The sequence below is a fragment of the Eptatretus burgeri genome, chromosome 6 (assembly GCF_056783735.1).
Source record: "Eptatretus burgeri isolate ZD-2024b chromosome 6, Ebu_testis_v1, whole genome shotgun sequence".
Lineage (NCBI taxonomy): Eukaryota > Metazoa > Chordata > Myxini > Myxiniformes > Myxinidae > Eptatretus > Eptatretus burgeri.
In genome coordinates this window covers 36,872,869-36,890,368 of record NC_140966.1, presented here as the reverse complement: position 1 = coordinate 36,890,368, position 17,500 = coordinate 36,872,869, and the positions used below count along the sequence as shown (strand labels likewise).

Here is a 17,500-nt window from a genome sequence, read left to right as displayed (position 1 = left end):
GGTGTAAGTGAGAGTGAGAGAGAGGGTGTAAGTGAGAGTGAGAGAGAGGGTGTAAGTGAGAGTGAGAGAGAGGGTGTAAGTGAGAGTGAGACAGTGAGAGTGAGTGTGAGAGTGTGAGGTTGAGAGAGTGCGAGTGAGTGAGTAACAGTGAGAGTGAGAGAGAGAGAGAGTGTGAGTGAGAGAGTGACAGTGAGAGTGTGAGTGAGAGATGGACAGTGAGAGTGTGAGAGTGAGTGTGTGAGAGAGAGAGAGTGTGAGTGAGAGCGTGTGTGAGTGACAGTGTGAGTGTGAGAGTGAGTGTGAATGTTTGAGAGAGTGAGACAGAGTGAGTGTGAGAGAGTGAGTGCGAGACTGAGAGAGAGAGAGTGAGAGAACGAATGTGTGAGAGTGAGAGAGAGAGAGAGAGAGAGAGTAAGAGTGAGAGAGGGAGTGTGAGAGAGAGAGAGTGAGTGTGTGTGAGAGGAAGAGAGAGAGAGAGAGAGTGAAAGAGTGAGAGAGTGTGAGGGTGAGAGAGTGTGAGTGAGTGAAAGAGTGAGAGTGACAGTGAGAGTGTGAGTGTGAGAGAGTGACAGTGAGAGTGAGAGTGTGAGTGAGTGAGTAACAGTGAGAGTGAGAGTCTGAGTGAGTGAGTAACAGTGAGAGTGAGAGAGAGAGAGAGAGAGTGTGAGAGTGACAGTGTGAGTGTGAGTGAGAGATGTACAGTGAGATTGAGAGTGTGAGAGTGAGTGTGTGAGAGAGATATTGAGAGTGTGTGAGAAAGAGAGAGGGTGTGAGAGAAGGTGTGAGAGAGAGGATGTGAGAGGGAGTGCAAGTGAGAGAGTGAAAGTATGAGAGAGAAAGAGTGAGAGAGTGCGTGTAAGTGAGAGATGGACAGTGAGTGTGAGTGAGTGAGTGAGTGTGAGAGAGAGTGAGAGTGAGAGTGACAGTGAGAGAGAGAGAGAGAGAGAGAGAGAGAGAGAGAGAGAGAGAGAGTGAGAGAGAGAGTGAGAGGGAGAGAGAGAGAGAGAGAGAGAGAGAGAGAGAGAGAGAGAGAGAGAGAGAGAGAGAGAGAGAGAGAGAGAGAGAGAGAGACAGAGTGAGTGAGTGTGAGCGAGAGAGAGAGAGAGAGAGAGAGAGAGAGAGAGAGAGAGAGAGAGTGAGAGGAAGAGAGAGAGTGAGAGTGAAAGAGTGAGAGAGTGTGAGGGTGAGAGAGTGTGAGAGTGTGAGGGTGAGAGAGTGTGAGTGAGTGAAAGAGTGAGAGTGACAGTGAGAGTGTGAGTGTGAGAGAGTGACAGAGAGTGTGAGTGAGTGAGTAACAGTGAGAGTCTGAGTGAGTGAGTAACAGTGAGAGTGTGAGTGAGTGAGTACCAGTGAGAGTGAGAGAGAGAGAGAGAGAGAGTGTGAGAGTGACAGTGTGAGTGTGAGTGAGAGATGTACAGTGAGTGTGTAAGTGAGAGAGATATTGAGAGTGTGTGAGAAAGAGAGAGGGTGTGAGAGAAGGTGTGAGAGAGAGGATGTGAGAGGGAGTGCAAGTGAGAGAGTGAGAGTATGAGCGAGAAAGAGTGTGAGTGTGTGAGTGCGAGAGTGAGAGAGTGCGTGTAAGTGAGAGATGGACAGTGAGTGAGATGGACAGTGAGTGAGATGGACAGTGAGTGAGAGTGACAGTGTGAGTGAGAGTGACAGTGTGAGTGAGAGTGACAGTGTGAGTGAGAGTGACAGTGTGAGTGAGAGTGACAGTGTGAGTGAGAGTGACAGTGTGAGTGAGAGTGACAGTGTGAGTGAGAGTGACAGTGTGAGTGAGTGAGTGAGTGAGTGAGTGAGTGAGTGAGTGAGTGAGAGAGAGAGAGAGAGAGAGAGAGAGAGAGAGAGAGAGAGAGAGAGAGAGAGAGAGAGAGAGAGAGAGAGAGAGAGAGAGAGAGAGAGAGAGAGAGAGAGAGAGAGAGAGAGAGAGAGAGAGAGAGAGAGAGAGAGAGAGAGAGAGAGAGAGAGAGAGAGAGAGATTGAGACAGTGTGACAGAGAGAGATGGACTGTGATTGAGAGTGTGAGAGTGTGAGAGATTGAGAGTGAGACAGTGCGAGTGTGAGAGAGTGTGTGAGAAAGAGAGAGTGTGAGAGAGAGAAGGTATTAGAGAGAGAGGGTATTAGAGAGAGAGGGTGTGTGAGAGAGAGTGAGTGTGAGAGTGAGAGAGAGAGTGTGAGAGTGAGAGAGAGAGAGTGTGAGAGTGAGAGAGAGAGAGTGTGAGTGTGAGAGAGTGAATGTGTGAGAGAGTGAATGTGTGAGAGTGAGTGTAAGTGAGAGATGGACAGTTACTGTGAGAGTGTGATTGAGAGTGTGAGAGTGAGTGTGAGAGTGAGAGAGAGATTGAGACAGTGTGAGTGTGTGAGAAAGAGAGAGGATGTGAGAAAGAGAGAGGGTGTGAGTGAGAGTGAGAGTGTGAGTGAGAGAGTGAGAGTGAGAGTGACAGTGAGAGTGAGTGGAAGTGAGAGATGGATAGTGAGTGTGAGTCTGAGAGAGTGAGGGTGTGAGAAAGAGAGGGTGTGAGAAAAAGAGAGGTGTGAGAGAGAGAGAGTGTGTGAGAGTGAGTGTGAGAGCAGGTGTGAGAGAGAGGGAGAGCGAGAGAGAGGGAGAGCGAGAGAGAGACAGAGTGAGAGAGAGTGAGTGAGAGACTGAAAGAGTGAGAGTGTGAGAGTGGGATAGTGCGAGTGTGAGAGAGAGGGTGTGAGAAAGAGGGTGAGAGAGAGTGAGTGTGAGAGTGAGAGTGACAGTGAATGTGTGAGAGGGAGAGGGTGTGAGAGGGAGAGGGTGTGAGAGGGAGAGGGTGTGAGTGAGAGAGTGACAGTGTGACTGTGAGAGAGTGAATGTGTGAGTGACAGTTTGAGTGAGAGAGAGTGTGAGAGTGAGTGCAAGTGAGAGAGTGTGAGTGAGAGAGTGAGTGTATGAGTGGGAGAGAGTGTGAGTGAGAGAGAGAGAGAGAGAGTGTGAGTGAGAGTGAGAGAGTGAGTGTGTGAGTGAGAGAGAGTGTGAGTGACAGTGAGAGTATGAGTGAGAGAGTGTGAATGTGACTGTGAGTGTGAGTGTGAGGGTGAGAGAGAGAGAGTGTGAGAGTGAGTGTCAGTGAGAGATGGACAGTGAGTGAGAGTGAGAGAGTGAGTGTGTGAGTGAGAGAGAGAGTGTGAGTGAGAGTGACAGTGAGAGTATGAGTGAGTGTGACTGAGTGAGAGTATGAGTGAGTGTGACTGAGTGTGAGAGAGTGAATGTTCGAGAGTGAGTGTGTGAGAGAAAGAGAGAGAGGGTGTGTGAGAGAGAGGGTGTGAGAGAAGGTGTGAGAGGGAGAGGGTGTGAGAAAAAGAGTGTGAGAAAAAGAGTGTGTGAGAGAGAGAGTGTGAGAGAGAGAGATTGAGAGTGAGTGTGAGAGCGGGTGTGAGAGAGAGAGCGAGAGAGAGTGAGTGAGAGTGAGAGACTGAAAGAGTGAGAGTGTGAGTGTGAGAGAGAGTGTGAGTGAGAGAGAGTGTGAGTGAGGGAGTGTGTGAGTGAGAGAGTGAGAGTGAGAGTGAGTGAGTGAGTGAGTGTGAGTGAGAGAGAGAGTGTGAGTGAGAGAGAGAGTGTGAGTGAGAGTGTGAATGTGTGAGAGAGAGAGCGTGAGAGTGAGTCTAAGTGAGAGATGGACAGTGACTGTGAGAGTGTGATTGAGAGTGTGAGAGTGAGAGAGAGAGTGAGTGGGAGTGTGAGAGTGAGACAGTGTGAGTGTGAGAGAGAGAGTGTGTGTGAGAAAGAGAGGTGAGAGTGAGAGTGTGTGAGAGTGTAAGAGAGAGTGAGAGTGAGTGAGAGTGTCAGAGAGTGAGAGAGAGTGAGTGTGAGGGAGTGACAGTGAATGTGTGAGTGTGAGTGTTAGTGAGAGAGTGAGAGTGTGAGAGAGAGGGTGTGAGAGAGTGAGTGAGTGAATGTGTGAGAGACAGTTTGAGTGCGAGAGTGAGAGTGTAAGTGAGTGTGAGTGAGAGAGTGAGAGTGACAGTGAATGTGTGAGTGAGAGAGTGAGAGAGAGGGTGTGAGAGAAGGTGTGAGAGAGAGGGTGTGAGAGAGTGTGAGTGAGTGTATGAGTGAGAGGAAGAGTGTGAGTGAGAGAGAGAGAGTGTGAGTGTGACTGTGAGAGAGTGAATGTTAGAGAGTGTGAGTGTGAGAGTGAGTGCAAGTGACAGATGGACAGTGAGTGTGAGAGAGTGAGAGTGTGAGTGTGTGAGTGAGAGAGAGAGAGTGAAAGAGTGAGAGAGATTGAGAATGAGACAGTGTGAGTGTGAGAGAAAGAGAGAGAGAGAGAGGGTGTGTGCGAGAGAGAGGGTGTGAGAGAGAGAAGGTGTGAGAGGGAGAGGGTGTGAGAGAGTGTGAGTGAGTGTATGAGTGAGAGGAAGAGTGTGAGTGAGAGAGAGAGAGAGTGTGAGTGTGACTGTGAGTGTGAGAGAGTGAATGTTAGAGAGTGTGAGTGTGAGAGTGAGTGCAAGTGAGAGATGGACAGTGAGTGTGAGAGAGTGAGAGTGTGAGTGTGTGAGTGAGAGAGAGAGAGTGAAAGAGTGAGAGAGATTGAGAATGAGACAGTGTGAGTGTGAGAGAAAGAGAGAGAGAGGGTGTGTGCGAGAGAGAGGGTGTGTGCGAGAGAGAGGGTGTGAGAGAGAGAAGGTGTGAGAGGGAGAGGGTGTGAGGGGGAGAGGGTGTGTGAGAGAGAGGGTGTGAGTGAGAGATTGTGAGAGAGAGCGAGAGCGTGTGAGTGAGAGAGTGAGAGATGGACAGTGAGAGTGAGTGTGAGAGAGAGAGAGTGAGACAGAGAGTTCAAGAGTGAGAGTGTGAGAGAGATGGTGTGAGAATGAGAGAGAGGGTATGTGAGAGAGAGTGACTGAGTGTGAGTGTGCATGAGAGAGAGAGTGAGAGTGAGTGAGTGTGTGAGTGTGATTGTGAGAGAGTGTGAGAGAGTGAATGTTAGAGAGTGACAGTTAGTGTGAGAGAGTGAATGTTAGAGAGTGACAGTTAGTGTGAGAGAGAGAGAGAGAGAGAGAGTGAGGGTGAGTGTGAGAGAGCTTGAGAGTGAGAGTGAGAGTGAGTGAGTGTGAGTGAGAGTGACAGAGTGAATGTGAGAGTGTGAGAGTGAGTGCAAGTGAGAGATGGACAGTGAGAGAGTGAGTGTGAGACAGTGTGAGTGTGAGTGAGAGTGTGATTGAGTGAGTGAATGTGAGAGAGTGGGAGTGCGAGAGTGAGAGTGAGAGTGGGAGTGTAAGAGAGAGAAAGAGAGAAAGAGAGAAAGAGAGAAAGAGAGAAAGAGAGAAAGAGAGAAAGAGAGAAGAGAGAGAAAGAGAGAAAGAGAGAAAGAGAGAAAGAGAGAAAGAGAGAAAGAGAGAAAGAGAGAAAGAGAGAAAAGAGAGAGAAAGAGAGAAAGAGAAAGAGAGAAAGAGAGAAAGAGAGAAAGAGAGAAAGAGAAAGAGAGAAAGAGAGAAAGAGAGAAAGAGAGAAAGAGAGAAAGAGAGAAAGAGAGAAAGAGAGAAAGAGAGAAAGAGAGAAGAGAGAGAAAGAGAGAAAGAGAGAAAGAGAGAAAGAGAGAAAGAGAGAAAGAGAGAAAGAGAAAGAGAGAAAGAGAGAAAGAGAGAAAGAGAGAAAGAGAGAAAGAGAGAAAGAGAGAAAGAGAGAAAGAGAGAAAGAGAGAAAAGAGAGAAAGAGAGAGAGAGAGAGAGAGAGAGAGAGAGAGAGAGAGAGAGAGAGAGAGAGAGAGACACAGAGAGAGAGAGAGAGAGAGAGAGAGAGAGAGAGAGAGAGAGTAAGCGAGAGAGTGTAAGCGAGAGAGTGTGAGTGAGTGAGATTCTGAGTGAGAGAGTGTGAGTGTGAATGTTAGAGAGTGAGAGTGCGAGAGTGAGAGAGAGTGTGCGTAAGTGAGAGATGGACAGTGAGTGTGAGAGTGAGTGTGAGTGTGTGAGTGAGTGAGAGTGAGTGTGAGACTGAGAGAGATTGTGAGAGTGAGTGTAAGTGAGATTGTGAGAGAGAGAGTGTGAGCGAGAGTGTGAGAGAGCGAATGTGAGAGTGAGAGTGACTGTTTGAGTGCGAGAGTGAGAGAGAGTGTGAGTGAGAAAAAGAGAGGGTGTCAGAAAAAGAGAGGGTGTGAGAAAAAGAGAGGGTGTGAGAAAAAGAGAGGGAGAGAGAGAGAGAGAGAGAGAGAGAGAGAGAGGAGAGAGAGAGAGAGAGAGAGAGAGAGAGAGAGAGAGAGAGAGAGAGAGAGAGAGAGAGAGAGAGAGAGAGAGAGAGAGAGAGAGAGAGAGAGAGAGAGAGTGTGTGAGTGAGAATGAGAGTGGGAGTGAGTGAGAGAGATTGTGAGAGAGAGTGAGAGAGTGTGAGTGAGAGAGTGAGAGTGAAAGAGTTTGAGAGTGAGACAGAGTGTGAGAGTGTGAGTGAGAGTGTGAGAGAGAGAGAGTGAGAGTGAAAGAATGAGTGTGTGAGTGAGAGTGTGAGTGAGAGAGAGAGAGTGAGAGTGAAAGAATGAGTGTGAGAGTGAGAGTGTGAGTGTGAGAGAGTGAGGGTGAGTGTGAGTGAGTGACAGTGTGAGTGCGAGAGTGAGAGAGAGAGAGAGAGTGTGAGAGTGAGTGTGAGAGATGGACAGTGAGTGTGAGAGAGTGAGGGTGAGTGTGAGTGAGAGTCAGTGTGAGAGTGACAGTGTGAGTGTGAATGTGTGAGAGTGAGTGTGAGTGAGAGAGTGAGTGTGTGAGTGAGAGTGAGTGTGTGAGTGAGAGAGAGAGAGAGAGTGTGAGTGAGAGTGAGAGTAACAGTGAGATTGTGAGTGAAAGAGAGATTGTGAGTGAGAGAGTGTGAGTGTGACTGTGAGTGTGAGAGAGTGAATGTTAGAGTGAGTGTGAGTGCGAGAGTGAGAGAGAGTGTGAGAGTGAGTGTAAGTGAGAGATGGACTGTGAGTGTGAGAGTGTGAGAGTGTGCGAGTGAGAGTGAGTGAGATTGTGAGAGAGAGAGAGAGAGAGAGAGAGAGAGAGAGAGAGAGAGAGAGAGAGAGAGAGAGAGAGAGAGAGAGAGAGAGAGAGAGAGAGAGAGAGAGAGAGAGAGAGAGAGAGAGAGAGAGTGTGAGTGAAAGAGTGTGAGTGAGTGAGAGTGAAAGATTGAGAGTGGGAGAGTGAGAGTGTGAGTAAGTGTGTGAGAGAGTGAGTGTGAGAGAGAGAGAGTGACAGTGAGAGCGTGAGAATGAGACAGAGAGAGAGAGTAAGAGAGAGAGTGTGAGAGAGAGAGCGTGAGAGAGAGAGAGCGTGAGAGAGAGAGCGTGAGAGAGAGACAGAGAGAGCGTGAGAGAGAGACAGAGAGAGAGAGTGAGAGAGAGTGTGAGAGAGTGTGAGAGAGAGTGTGAGAGAGTGTGAGAGAGAGAGAGGAAGAGAGGGTGTGCGAGAGAGGGAGAGGGAGTGAGAGTGAGTGTGAGAGAGAGTGTGAGTGAGAGTGACAGTGTGAGTGTGAGAGTGAGAATGAGAGTGTGAGTGAGTGAGAGAGATTGTGAGAGAGAGTGAGAGTGAGAGAGTGAGAGTGAAAGAGTATGAGAGTGAGACAGAGTGAGTGTGAGAGAGAGTGTGAGAGTGAGTGAGTGAGAGTGTGAGTGAGAGTGTGAGAGTGTGAGAGTGAGACAGAGTGAGTGAGAGAGAGAGAGAGAGTGAGAGAGAGTGAGAGAGTGTGAGTGAAAGTGTGAGAGAGCGAGAGTGAGATTGAGACAGTGTGAGTGTGAGAGAAAGAGAGAGAGGGTGTGTGAGAGAGAGAGAGGGTGTGTGAGAGAGAGGGTGTGTGAGAGAGAGAGGGTGTGAGAGAGAAGGTGTGAGAGGGAGAGGGTGTGAGAGGGAGAGGGTGTGAGAGGGAGAGGGTGTGAGAGGGAGAGGGTGTGAGAGGGAGAGGGTGTGAGAGGGAGAGGGTGTGAGAGAGGATGTGAGTTTGTGAGAGAGAGCGAGAGTTTGAGTGAGTGTGAGAGAGTGTCAGAGTGAGAGTGAGGGAGAGAGTGTGAGAGAGAGTGAGAGTGAGTGACAGAGAGAGTGAGAGTGATGGTGATGGTGATTGTGATAGTGAGTGTGAGAGAGAGAAAGAGTGAGTGTGAGAGAGAGAAAGGGTGAGTGTGAGTGAGAGAGAGAGAGTGTGTGAGTGAGAGAGTGTGAGTGTGAGGGTGAGAGAGAAAGAACCATTTGAATTTGAGTGAATTGATGGATGCTCCTCTGCAGTTAAAGTGAAGAAGCAAAGACAGACACAAAAATAAATATATATATATATATATATATATATATATATATATATATATATATATATATATATATATATATATATATATATATATTTGTGTCTGTCTTTGCTGCACTGAAAGACAGACACAAAATGCACTGAAATAATTCATTGAATTGAGTTTGGAAAAGGGCCAGCAGGAAGAAAAATATATTGGACCACCTCAAGGGTTATATTAGCTTGTCAATGATGAAACTCAGATGGGGAGGAAGTGGTTCCACTCAGAACACAGGATGAAACCGATTGGGACAAAATGACAGATCATGCCCTCCTGTGTGGAATTGTGTAAAGAAATTTGATAATCTCCTTGTATCTGCAGCCCAACTTAAAATAAGGTAATGGAGGAGTTACATGACATTTGTGAGTCACAAAAATGTACCAAAATTAAGGTGATTTTATGGGATTAATGCAAGCTGAGTTGTATACATTTGTTGCAGTTAATGAGACCTCTGTATGGCCAAAAATGGTTGATAAAGAAACGGAGTTCTCCATTACAACAGCAAAATGTTTGTTGCAACTCTTAAAGCAAGTGGCAGTGGAAATATTAAGACCTTTACTACTCACCCCCCAAAGGTAATAGTTTCATAAAGGTGAATATGGACTATTTCACTGAACGGCCCCAAGCTAAACTTTACAACCAGGAAATAGTTGGATGGTGCATGTACTGGTGAAAGGGTAAGTTCTTTTCTTCATTTCATGTTTTAGTCTAGAAGCCAAAATCTGTAGCTAGCCTAGAAAATAGGTTCGCTGCTGTTTCATGTTAGAATGGTGCAACTGGTGTTTTTGAAGAGTCTAGGCATGACCAAGTCTAGTTCCACTTGTTGCCAAGTCTGCATCTGAATATTATGGCCGCCATGACAGTAATCAAAATGGCCGCCATCAGATTTAGTCTTTTTCTTACTGCAAATTGTACTATCCAGAAATTTGTCATGATTGTGAAATACTATGTAATCTGACACGAGGAACACTATTTTGTGCTTTATTTTTGTACTGGATCACAACTTTTCACATAATTGACAACTTAAAGACGAAATTGAAAATGCACATACGAGCAACAAATGTGAAAAAGAAAATGTTTAGCACTATTGATGGAGATGGGTTTACAGTCAGTCAAAGGTTATTTCAACAGCTGTCAGATTCTTTCTAACACAAAATTACGTTGCTTTGCAGAAGAGAAAAGTGTTGTGAGAACACCCAAGTACAATTTTCAGAGCTATTGATCGGCTTGTACACTGAACGGGTTCCTACAAAGGGCTTTGCATCCACATGCTTTCGTGCAAGGCAGTCCATTCCGTGTACATTTGCACCGTCGAGTTGAGCATGACCCACGGCATTTGCATGTCGTCAGTTCTACACAGTAAGCAGTAATAGGCTGTGCAGTCATGAGTCGCGGCTGAAATGTCTCGTTGCCATCTTTGACGACCTGTTCCCACCCACAGTTCTCAGGTGCAGGTAGATGTGGTTCAGATTCCAAGGCTCTTCTCCACACAAAAGTCTGGTAGTGCGCTCGCTTGATGTGTAGAATCAGAGCATCGCGAGTTGGAGGCAGATTCTCAATAGCTTTGGTCAGACTGAGAAACAGATCACATCTTACTCGCTGAATTGAGTTATCTTGGCCATGAGGGTCATAAAGCCTGCAGACAAATGACTCAGCATCTGCAATCACACTCTCATCAGGAATTTCCTCTTTGCCTAGGTTATTCAACAGGTGGGAGTTGTTTTGAAAGACAGCCCATGCAGAGTGCTTCGCAATTCCAGCAAACTGGCTTGTGCTGTCTGAACCTGTCACTGCATGAAATGCCAGAAGTGACTCCCTCTGCGAATCTGGGATATTGATGGAGTCAATGGGAATGTAGTGTTGCTTTTTGGGTGTCCCTGCATTCATCCAGAGAAAGGGACTGAGATGCGGCTGATAGGCAACAAGGAGAATGAGGACATCAGTGTCCTGAAGCCACATGAATAATGTCTTGGCAGACGCTCAGAACTTTGTTCTTGGTATCTGTCTCATCCGCTTCTTCATTGTCCATCTTGTCAGTGCTGTCACCACCACAAAGAAGCTTTACAAGCATGTACAGGGTTTCAGGTACAATTCGCTCTGCATTTTCTGTGTTCAGTCCACCGATAATGCTATGCCCTGGAGAGTGTTTTACGTCACTGTAAATCTTTATGCCCACTCTGAAGATCCAGCTAAGGATTTCGTTCTCATGATGAGGCAGACTGCACTGGGCCAATTCATCTTCTTCAGAACTTTCACCTTCTTCAGATAAATCATTCACGGCGGTTCTCATGGCAAACTTTGTCACAGTTGAGGACGCAACTATGAGGGGTTTGTGACATCCAATGGCTGCACGAATGTCACCTTGTCACTACCAAAGTGAACCTCCACTTTCTGCTTGAAATTGTAGCTTTTGTAGGCTCCAGCCTCAATTCCAAAATCATTCAATAACAGCATGCTGTAGTGTTCCCAGATGTTTTTCAGGGTAAACACATGTCCCTTCTGTAGCTCTTTCTCAAGCTGGTTCATCACATTTCTGAAACAGATGCTTTCAGGAGACTGGTTTTTCTCTCCACTCTCCTTTTTATACTTTCTGCGAAAAGAAACATAACACTTGAGGTGATATTTACCTTCAGCTGCCATCAAGTCTGAAACACCTGCAAACCTGTGACGCATGGTGGGGTCAAATTGGGCCAAACTAAGCATCCTGGATGATGTGTGATCAAATTCAACATTTGTCAGGACACCAGCTTTTCCAGGAATGTCAGTCTGGCAGAAAGCGCATTTTGACCAATCCATAGCGCTGTGCGCGGATCTTAGTGACTTTGGGACATGGTATTTCTCTGAGGAACCTGATGTTGTGGGTATCTCTTCTGCGTAAGTCACAGATTGTGGCTGAATCCTTGACTTCAGTCTGTCTATTTTTTGTGCGTGAGTAAAGTCACTATAGCAGAATTTGTGCCATTGAATCTTTTCGACGTGCTCCGGTACAGAATATTTTCTGATTCATGAGAATGAGTCAACATATTTAGCGTCATTATATTTCTCTCTTTCTTTGCAACATTCAGCTACAGTTTTCACACCAACGATTGTAGTCTTTCGAAGTGGCGTTGACTTGCTAGTTTTTGAACTGTCCTGGCAAATAAAGCATTTATTCCAGTCTACATGCTCTTCTTCTTCTCGATCCCTTGAACCCCCTGTGAGAAATCTTGCGGCTTTCATTTTTCAGTTAGTCCTGGGTAACAGAAAAACACACAGTTATGTAGTTTAGGTTCATTCTATAGCAAAGTTGTAAAATTCATTGATTGTGGTTTGTATAATCAGACATTCTAATTCGAGCCTGAACATTTCTTTAAAAATAATATAGTGAAAAACAAGTCATATTATTTTTAGAAAATGGATGGAGCGATGTTTTTTTCTATACTCCCATCAGCTCAGGCATGCTCAAAAACATGGAAATCGACCCTAATTTTGTAATTTCATGTCAATTTGCGGCTGAAATATGACGAAAAGTGTATTTAATGGCGACCATTTTGTAAACGGTCATGGCGGCCATACTATCCATATCCAGAGTTGGCAACAAGTTGATTTACGTTTCTGTGTGTCTGGACAGTCAATTTACACCTGTTGCACTATTCTAACACGGAATCAGCAGGGTCGTACACTATTCTGCATTGGGCCTCCTGACTATTTGGAGGAAAACATAAGCTACAGAAATGATGGAGGAATTATGTCAGAACTTTTGCAGGCAATGTGCAGTCTCCTGAGGATTAAAAACAAAATATGTCACTTATGCCCCAATGTGATGGACTTGTTGAGAGGTTCAACAAAATGGTAATCAATACCCTTTCACTGCTGATAAGCTGGTGCAATTTCTGTGGTTTTGTTCTTTGTGCAGAGGACACCGTGATCCACCTTTGCAGGATTTCCAGCATTGTCATTGCATCCTGGCTGTGCATACTTATTATTAATGTCTGCCATAAGTTATATGCCTGGTGTTGGCTTAATGGTTCGGGTCCTGAGTTCAAATCCTGCTCAGCTGTTGAATTAATACAGGTGGGGTTCACGAAGCCTGTCATCCTTCCTTGGTCGGCAAAATGAGTGCCAGCTTGCTGGTATCCTGTGTCGGAGTGGCGACCACTCTGCACAGAGTGTGGTCACAATCTCCTCTCCTAATTTTTGACAGTGGGGAAGGTGTCGGAGAAGCTCTGCCTTTATTATTTCATCCACCAAATAACATCGAGTTTCTTATTTCCTCTATCAGGGATACAGTTTTCACTTCCTTTCTTTTTCTCCTCCTCATGATGTGATCAACAGAATTGGGAAATGATAGTATTTTTTACCCTCTCAACAACACAATTCACTCCATTGACAGTAAGGAAGGTTTATTACTCAAAACTACTTCCCAGATGCAAGTTGAACTATGAAGCAACTGTAAATAAGACACCACATTTTTCAACATTCATGTCTCTTGTAATATAAAACCTGTCCAACAAAAGCAAACCCCTTCCACCTTGTGCCTACCAGCACCCTAACAAGAAGAAAGTGCATCAAATATGCATACATTAAGGCTGATGAATAGTGAACTACATGTCAAAACTGGATAAAAATGCACATTTATGAAAGACTCACATTGTGAGAAAGCAGCAGAATAATCAACAAATTTATAGCCAAGTTTGCAATAATAAATCAGAAAGTAATGCTTTGCTGGTGGTGAAAACAAACAAGAGTGCAAAGAAAACAGTTGCATTGCCTTTTTTTTTCTTTCGGAAAGCTTTCTCTGGAAATGTCACTTGCCATAGATGTTGTGAGATACCCATTGCCTTTTGTGTCTATGCATATCTGCATGACTTGATCATTTAGGATTCAGAGCAAATTTACTCAAGCTGCAATTAGCACAAAAGCAGGTGCCCAAAACAATTTGTACTCTATAATATTCATACATATTTCTTGAAAAACAATATGTGCAACAAGTCTTTTTGATAACCATAAATGCTTTGCTCAAAACAGCATTGCACCATCAAAATGGATAGAAGCATAACAATGTAAGATTTCGGCTTCAATATTTCCCCAACTGAGGCAATACAAGACAGCATTAATTACTGAATACAGTAATAGTTGAAAGGTGACTGGGAAAGCAGGAATATGCTACAAAGAAATAATCAAATCAGGTGTCACCATCATATTGGGCGTAAACACATTGGGGCTGTACTCATTTGTAGTTTGAGACAGATTTAAAAAAAAAACTCAAAAATTACACACACACACACACACACACACACACACACACACACACACACACACACACACACACACACACACACACACACACACACACACACACACACACACACACACACACACACGTGCTGTACATGCAGATAAAAAGGTGCAATCGATGGTGCATTGTAGAAAAATAATGTCATACTTTGCTTTAAGTCAAATTCTTTGTATTTACATGTACAACAGGATTTTAATTGCAATGTAAAGATTCTGTCATGGATCAAACATTGCATTTGGTTTTGCTGGCACCAGGTGTATATGTGGAGGCTAAATTTACTGAAAAAAAAATCATAGGTGGTGGCCTTTTGCAGAGCCCTGTACGGAGAGTCGATACATCACAACTAATTAAAAGGAAGTTTCTAATATGGCAAGGTTCCACTTAAAGCACTTAAACTGCAATGTCAATGTCAATTGAATTGGAGACGAATATACATTGAGATAAAGAATTTGTCCGATCCAAGCAATTTGGAGGACGCAGACAATACATGGAGCTTGTAAGAATAAATTCGCATCTGCCCAGAGGATGCATCGAAGGCAGTTGTTCACTGCATGATGAAAGTGGAAGAAATAAAGAAAAAAGAAGCAAATATATTATAGGGGGCTGAAAAGGAGAAAAACAAACTTAACGAGATTTGTTATTGGCCACTGTTACAGACCTCTTCCGAAATCAATCCATGCAATCATCCCAAGAGGTTTCAAGAGTGTAAATCCACAACCAGTGGATTTTCTCATGACAATGAGAAAGAGATAGAGAAAAAATAGTTGAGAGCATCATGATAATTATTGTAATAATTGAAATATGATTGTGGAAATACCACTGGGTTAACTGTAATATCAATCTTTGATTTTTTTAACATTGTGGACATTCAGTTTTATCCCGTGGAAAAATGCAATGAGGAGCACATCATCCCAGGGGATTGCAACATTTCAAATGCAGTAGTAACTTCAGGCAACACTTATTGCCTTGGGTGCGATACCTGGTGCAAGTTAGTGACATTCTGAGGAGTGGTAAATACTTTCTCCCCAAGTTGATTACCAGCATGGTGCATTCCCATTACCATTGCTAATCATAGTATAGTGTGAATGAAACAATAATTGAACACAAGGGTGACGAAAGAAACGAGAAGTAACATAACAAGATTATAAACCTCAAATGTGGTTCAATTTGAGACAATACTGCCCTTAAAATATAGCAAGTGCTTGCTACAATGACAATTCAGCAACAAAGGAAAAGTAATAACTAACAAATGAGATTCCAAAACCCTTTTGTAGTGTAGAATTGTAAAAATAAAAGTGCCACTCAAGCTGGATTGTTCTTCTTTATAAAGATTCTTCCTTGTCCTCAACACCACTCAGGAAGGCTTCCCATGACTCCTTAGGCCTGTTTGCATTTCTGCTACCAAATGGAACATAAACCTTTATTCCTCTAATCTTCAGTCTCTCATTCACAGAACCCTCCACAAACATCTAGTGTGCACAAAATGAACAACCAAACCGAAAAAAAACATGTTAACTACAACATCCTGCTCAAATTTGGTCACTCAGCCTTGGTTTGGCTGTTCCTTTGTGCACCCGTCTCCAACTTCCTCAAGCACCATTAGCATCAACTTACAAAATACATTCTGTAATCTGAAGAGATAACATACCACAAAAGCCACCGATGCTCCTGATCTCAAGTGGCTGCCAAACCAAAAAAAAATGGGAATAATTTATTTCTTTGTTCAGCTTGGTCAAACAAAATAATTCCAGAACTGTCCCTGATGATCATCTTACTTCAAACAAAAGTCGTTGATGAAATGGTGAGAAGAGCACAGCATTCTGACAAAACAAGGTAATCCTACTTCTCAGCCAAATAGCTCTGACTGGGAACCTGCCACACAATGATGTGGCTCAGGTCCTTGAGAAGTGACGGTTTGAGTTCTGTGAGGTTTTCTGTCTCTTCGCCATCTCCTTTAATGGAAGAAATCAGAAAAAAGTTAGATGAATGAAAAAATTGCCTTTGGCTTTATAACATTCCCAAAAGTAACCATAGGAGCAGAACAGATTTGCATTACTCAAATCTAATACATTCAAGAAATAACAGTGGTCTCATCAAAATATGTTGATGACTTCATGGCTATTGATTAAATAAATAAGTGGAGAACATAACAATGGAGGCTCAGATTATACATTCTTCATACGAGGGGTATTTAAAAAGTTTCAAGCCAAACCTATTCAATATGTTAAGACCCGATTAATTTCACAGATCAAAGTACTCGTGGTTTGATACGTTTAATTGTAAAGTTCGTTTTGTTTGTGTTTTCAGGACGTATATACAAATTGTCAATGTGAGTCAGTCAATGAAGACTCGCAATACGGAGAACACTGGAATGAGAGCAGTGGTCAAAAACCTCCATTCAAAAAAATTAAGATAAAGAAAAAATTAACCCAAAAGAAAATCCATTGCTAAGAACACCAGGTCATTTTTTTCACTGTTTACCCCATGTGTCCTCCATCAGCCTTCATTTATTTTTTTACCCCACATCTCATCCCTTCAAGCCTCCCTCTGTTTTGTTCCTCATCCCTGCTGTTGTTGTGTACCCCCCCCCCCTTTTCCCTTTATACTGTTATTTTTGTTCTGTTACATCCTGATCTGCTCTGTGTTCTAGCTCCTCCATGAGCCTCGATATGACGTACCAAAAAAGCAACAAAAAATAATAAGCGTCATGGAAAGTTGAGTCGAGAAGTGTTGCTTCTCCAGGACAATGCATTGTCTCACACAGTCCAGGTTGCGGTTATCACAATGACAATCTGTGTTTTTGAACTGCTTTTCCATCCAGTCCATTCACCAGATTTGGCTACCTCAGACATCTATCTGTTACCGAAGTTGAAGTCAGAGTTTTGATGACAATGAAAATAACGATTCAGGTGATCGCAGTGGTTGAGTTTCTTGACAAAGCATGATAAGGACTTCTACAAGATGGAAATAGCAACGCTGACACAGCACTGGACCCAATACAATGAACTGGGGGCTTATGTTGAGAAATATAGACAATTAAAAGCAAATTGTGTTTTCTATTTCAAGCTTGAGACTTTTTGAATGACCCCCATAGCATTGTTAAATTTATGGCAATCTTTAGCTTCATATGATATAATAAAACTCTTGGCTTAATAGTTCAATAGATATTCACTCACCTATTCTGAAATCAACATAACCTTCACCACCACTCATTATGAGCATAGAGCTGGGTGAGGAGCGAGCGTGGGATGGCTCCAAGGAGGCAATAGATCCTCCAGGAATGACCCCAGATTCAAGAGCCACATCATTATCTCCAGGGGCACCTGAAATGTGTGTGAAGAGATACCAAACATACTTTAATTAAAAAAGAAAAATGTTCATGCTAACTTTGCCTTTTTCAACAATATATTTAAGAACTAATGATTATCTTATAAACAAGCTGGGTCACCCAATGAAGATATGCTTATTTCGACTTTAGTAAAATGTTGAAGATTGTTGTTTACAGCTGCAGCAAAAATTTAATCTGGAGTGCAACATGGCAATGATGATGAACTTATGGCCTGCCATTTCCTTATTAAAGATCATACAGGATTGTGTGACAACTCGTTACACTCAGTGTCGTCCCTCAGACTGTGGATCCTTTGTATATTAATTTCCATTCTGCAGATGAATTAATGCATAAATATTGAATGTAATTAGTTTGATTCCTGCCAAAACATACCAAATAACACAATGATGTTGCATCACAAAAAACATTATGCCAATGAGAGGGGGAGCACTCGGGAGAGTGCAAGACCTCCGCCGCCAATACTGCTGGGTCACTCAAGTGAACCTTATATCTTATTCATTAAATATGATGTCAACAGTGCTGACAGAGTTATAGTTCTTTTCTCCAACATTTTTTTTGGGGGGAGGAGGGTTGGAAATCACTGAAAACATGTAGAAATGCAAAAAAAGAAAT

The 17,500-nt window shown here is 43.7% G+C and overlaps 2 protein-coding genes across 8 annotated transcripts in view; both read right to left on the bottom strand.

The window, feature by feature from the left end:
• The window catches only part of LOC147024549 (uncharacterized), a gene marked incomplete at its 5' end in the record, with an annotated part of 10,374 nt that extends 9,445 nt beyond the window's left edge, over positions 1-929 (bottom strand). The window contains 1 exon segment of the mRNA XM_085887034.1: positions 1-929. This exon segment is cut by the window's left edge and continues 282 nt beyond it. Within this exon segment, the coding sequence (XP_085743160.1) occupies positions 1-929 (929 nt within the window).
• Positions 930-10,638: 9,709 nt separating this feature from the next.
• The window catches only part of LOC147024547 (C-Jun-amino-terminal kinase-interacting protein 4-like), a 200,888-nt gene continuing 194,026 nt past the window's right edge, over positions 10,639-17,500 (bottom strand). For 6 of the 7 annotated variants that reach the window (XM_085884562.1, XM_085884563.1, XM_085884564.1 and 3 more), the window contains 2 exons: positions 16,716-16,862; positions 12,627-15,491 (listed from right to left, as the gene is read on the bottom strand). In XM_085884562.1, coding sequence (XP_085740688.1) covers positions 15,379-15,491; positions 16,716-16,862 — 260 coding nt within the window. In that variant the 3' untranslated portion in view covers positions 12,627-15,378. Of the gene's footprint in view, positions 11,494-12,626; positions 15,492-16,715; positions 16,863-17,500 lie in introns of those variants that run through there. The other variant, XR_015059080.1, reaches the window with a different exon arrangement.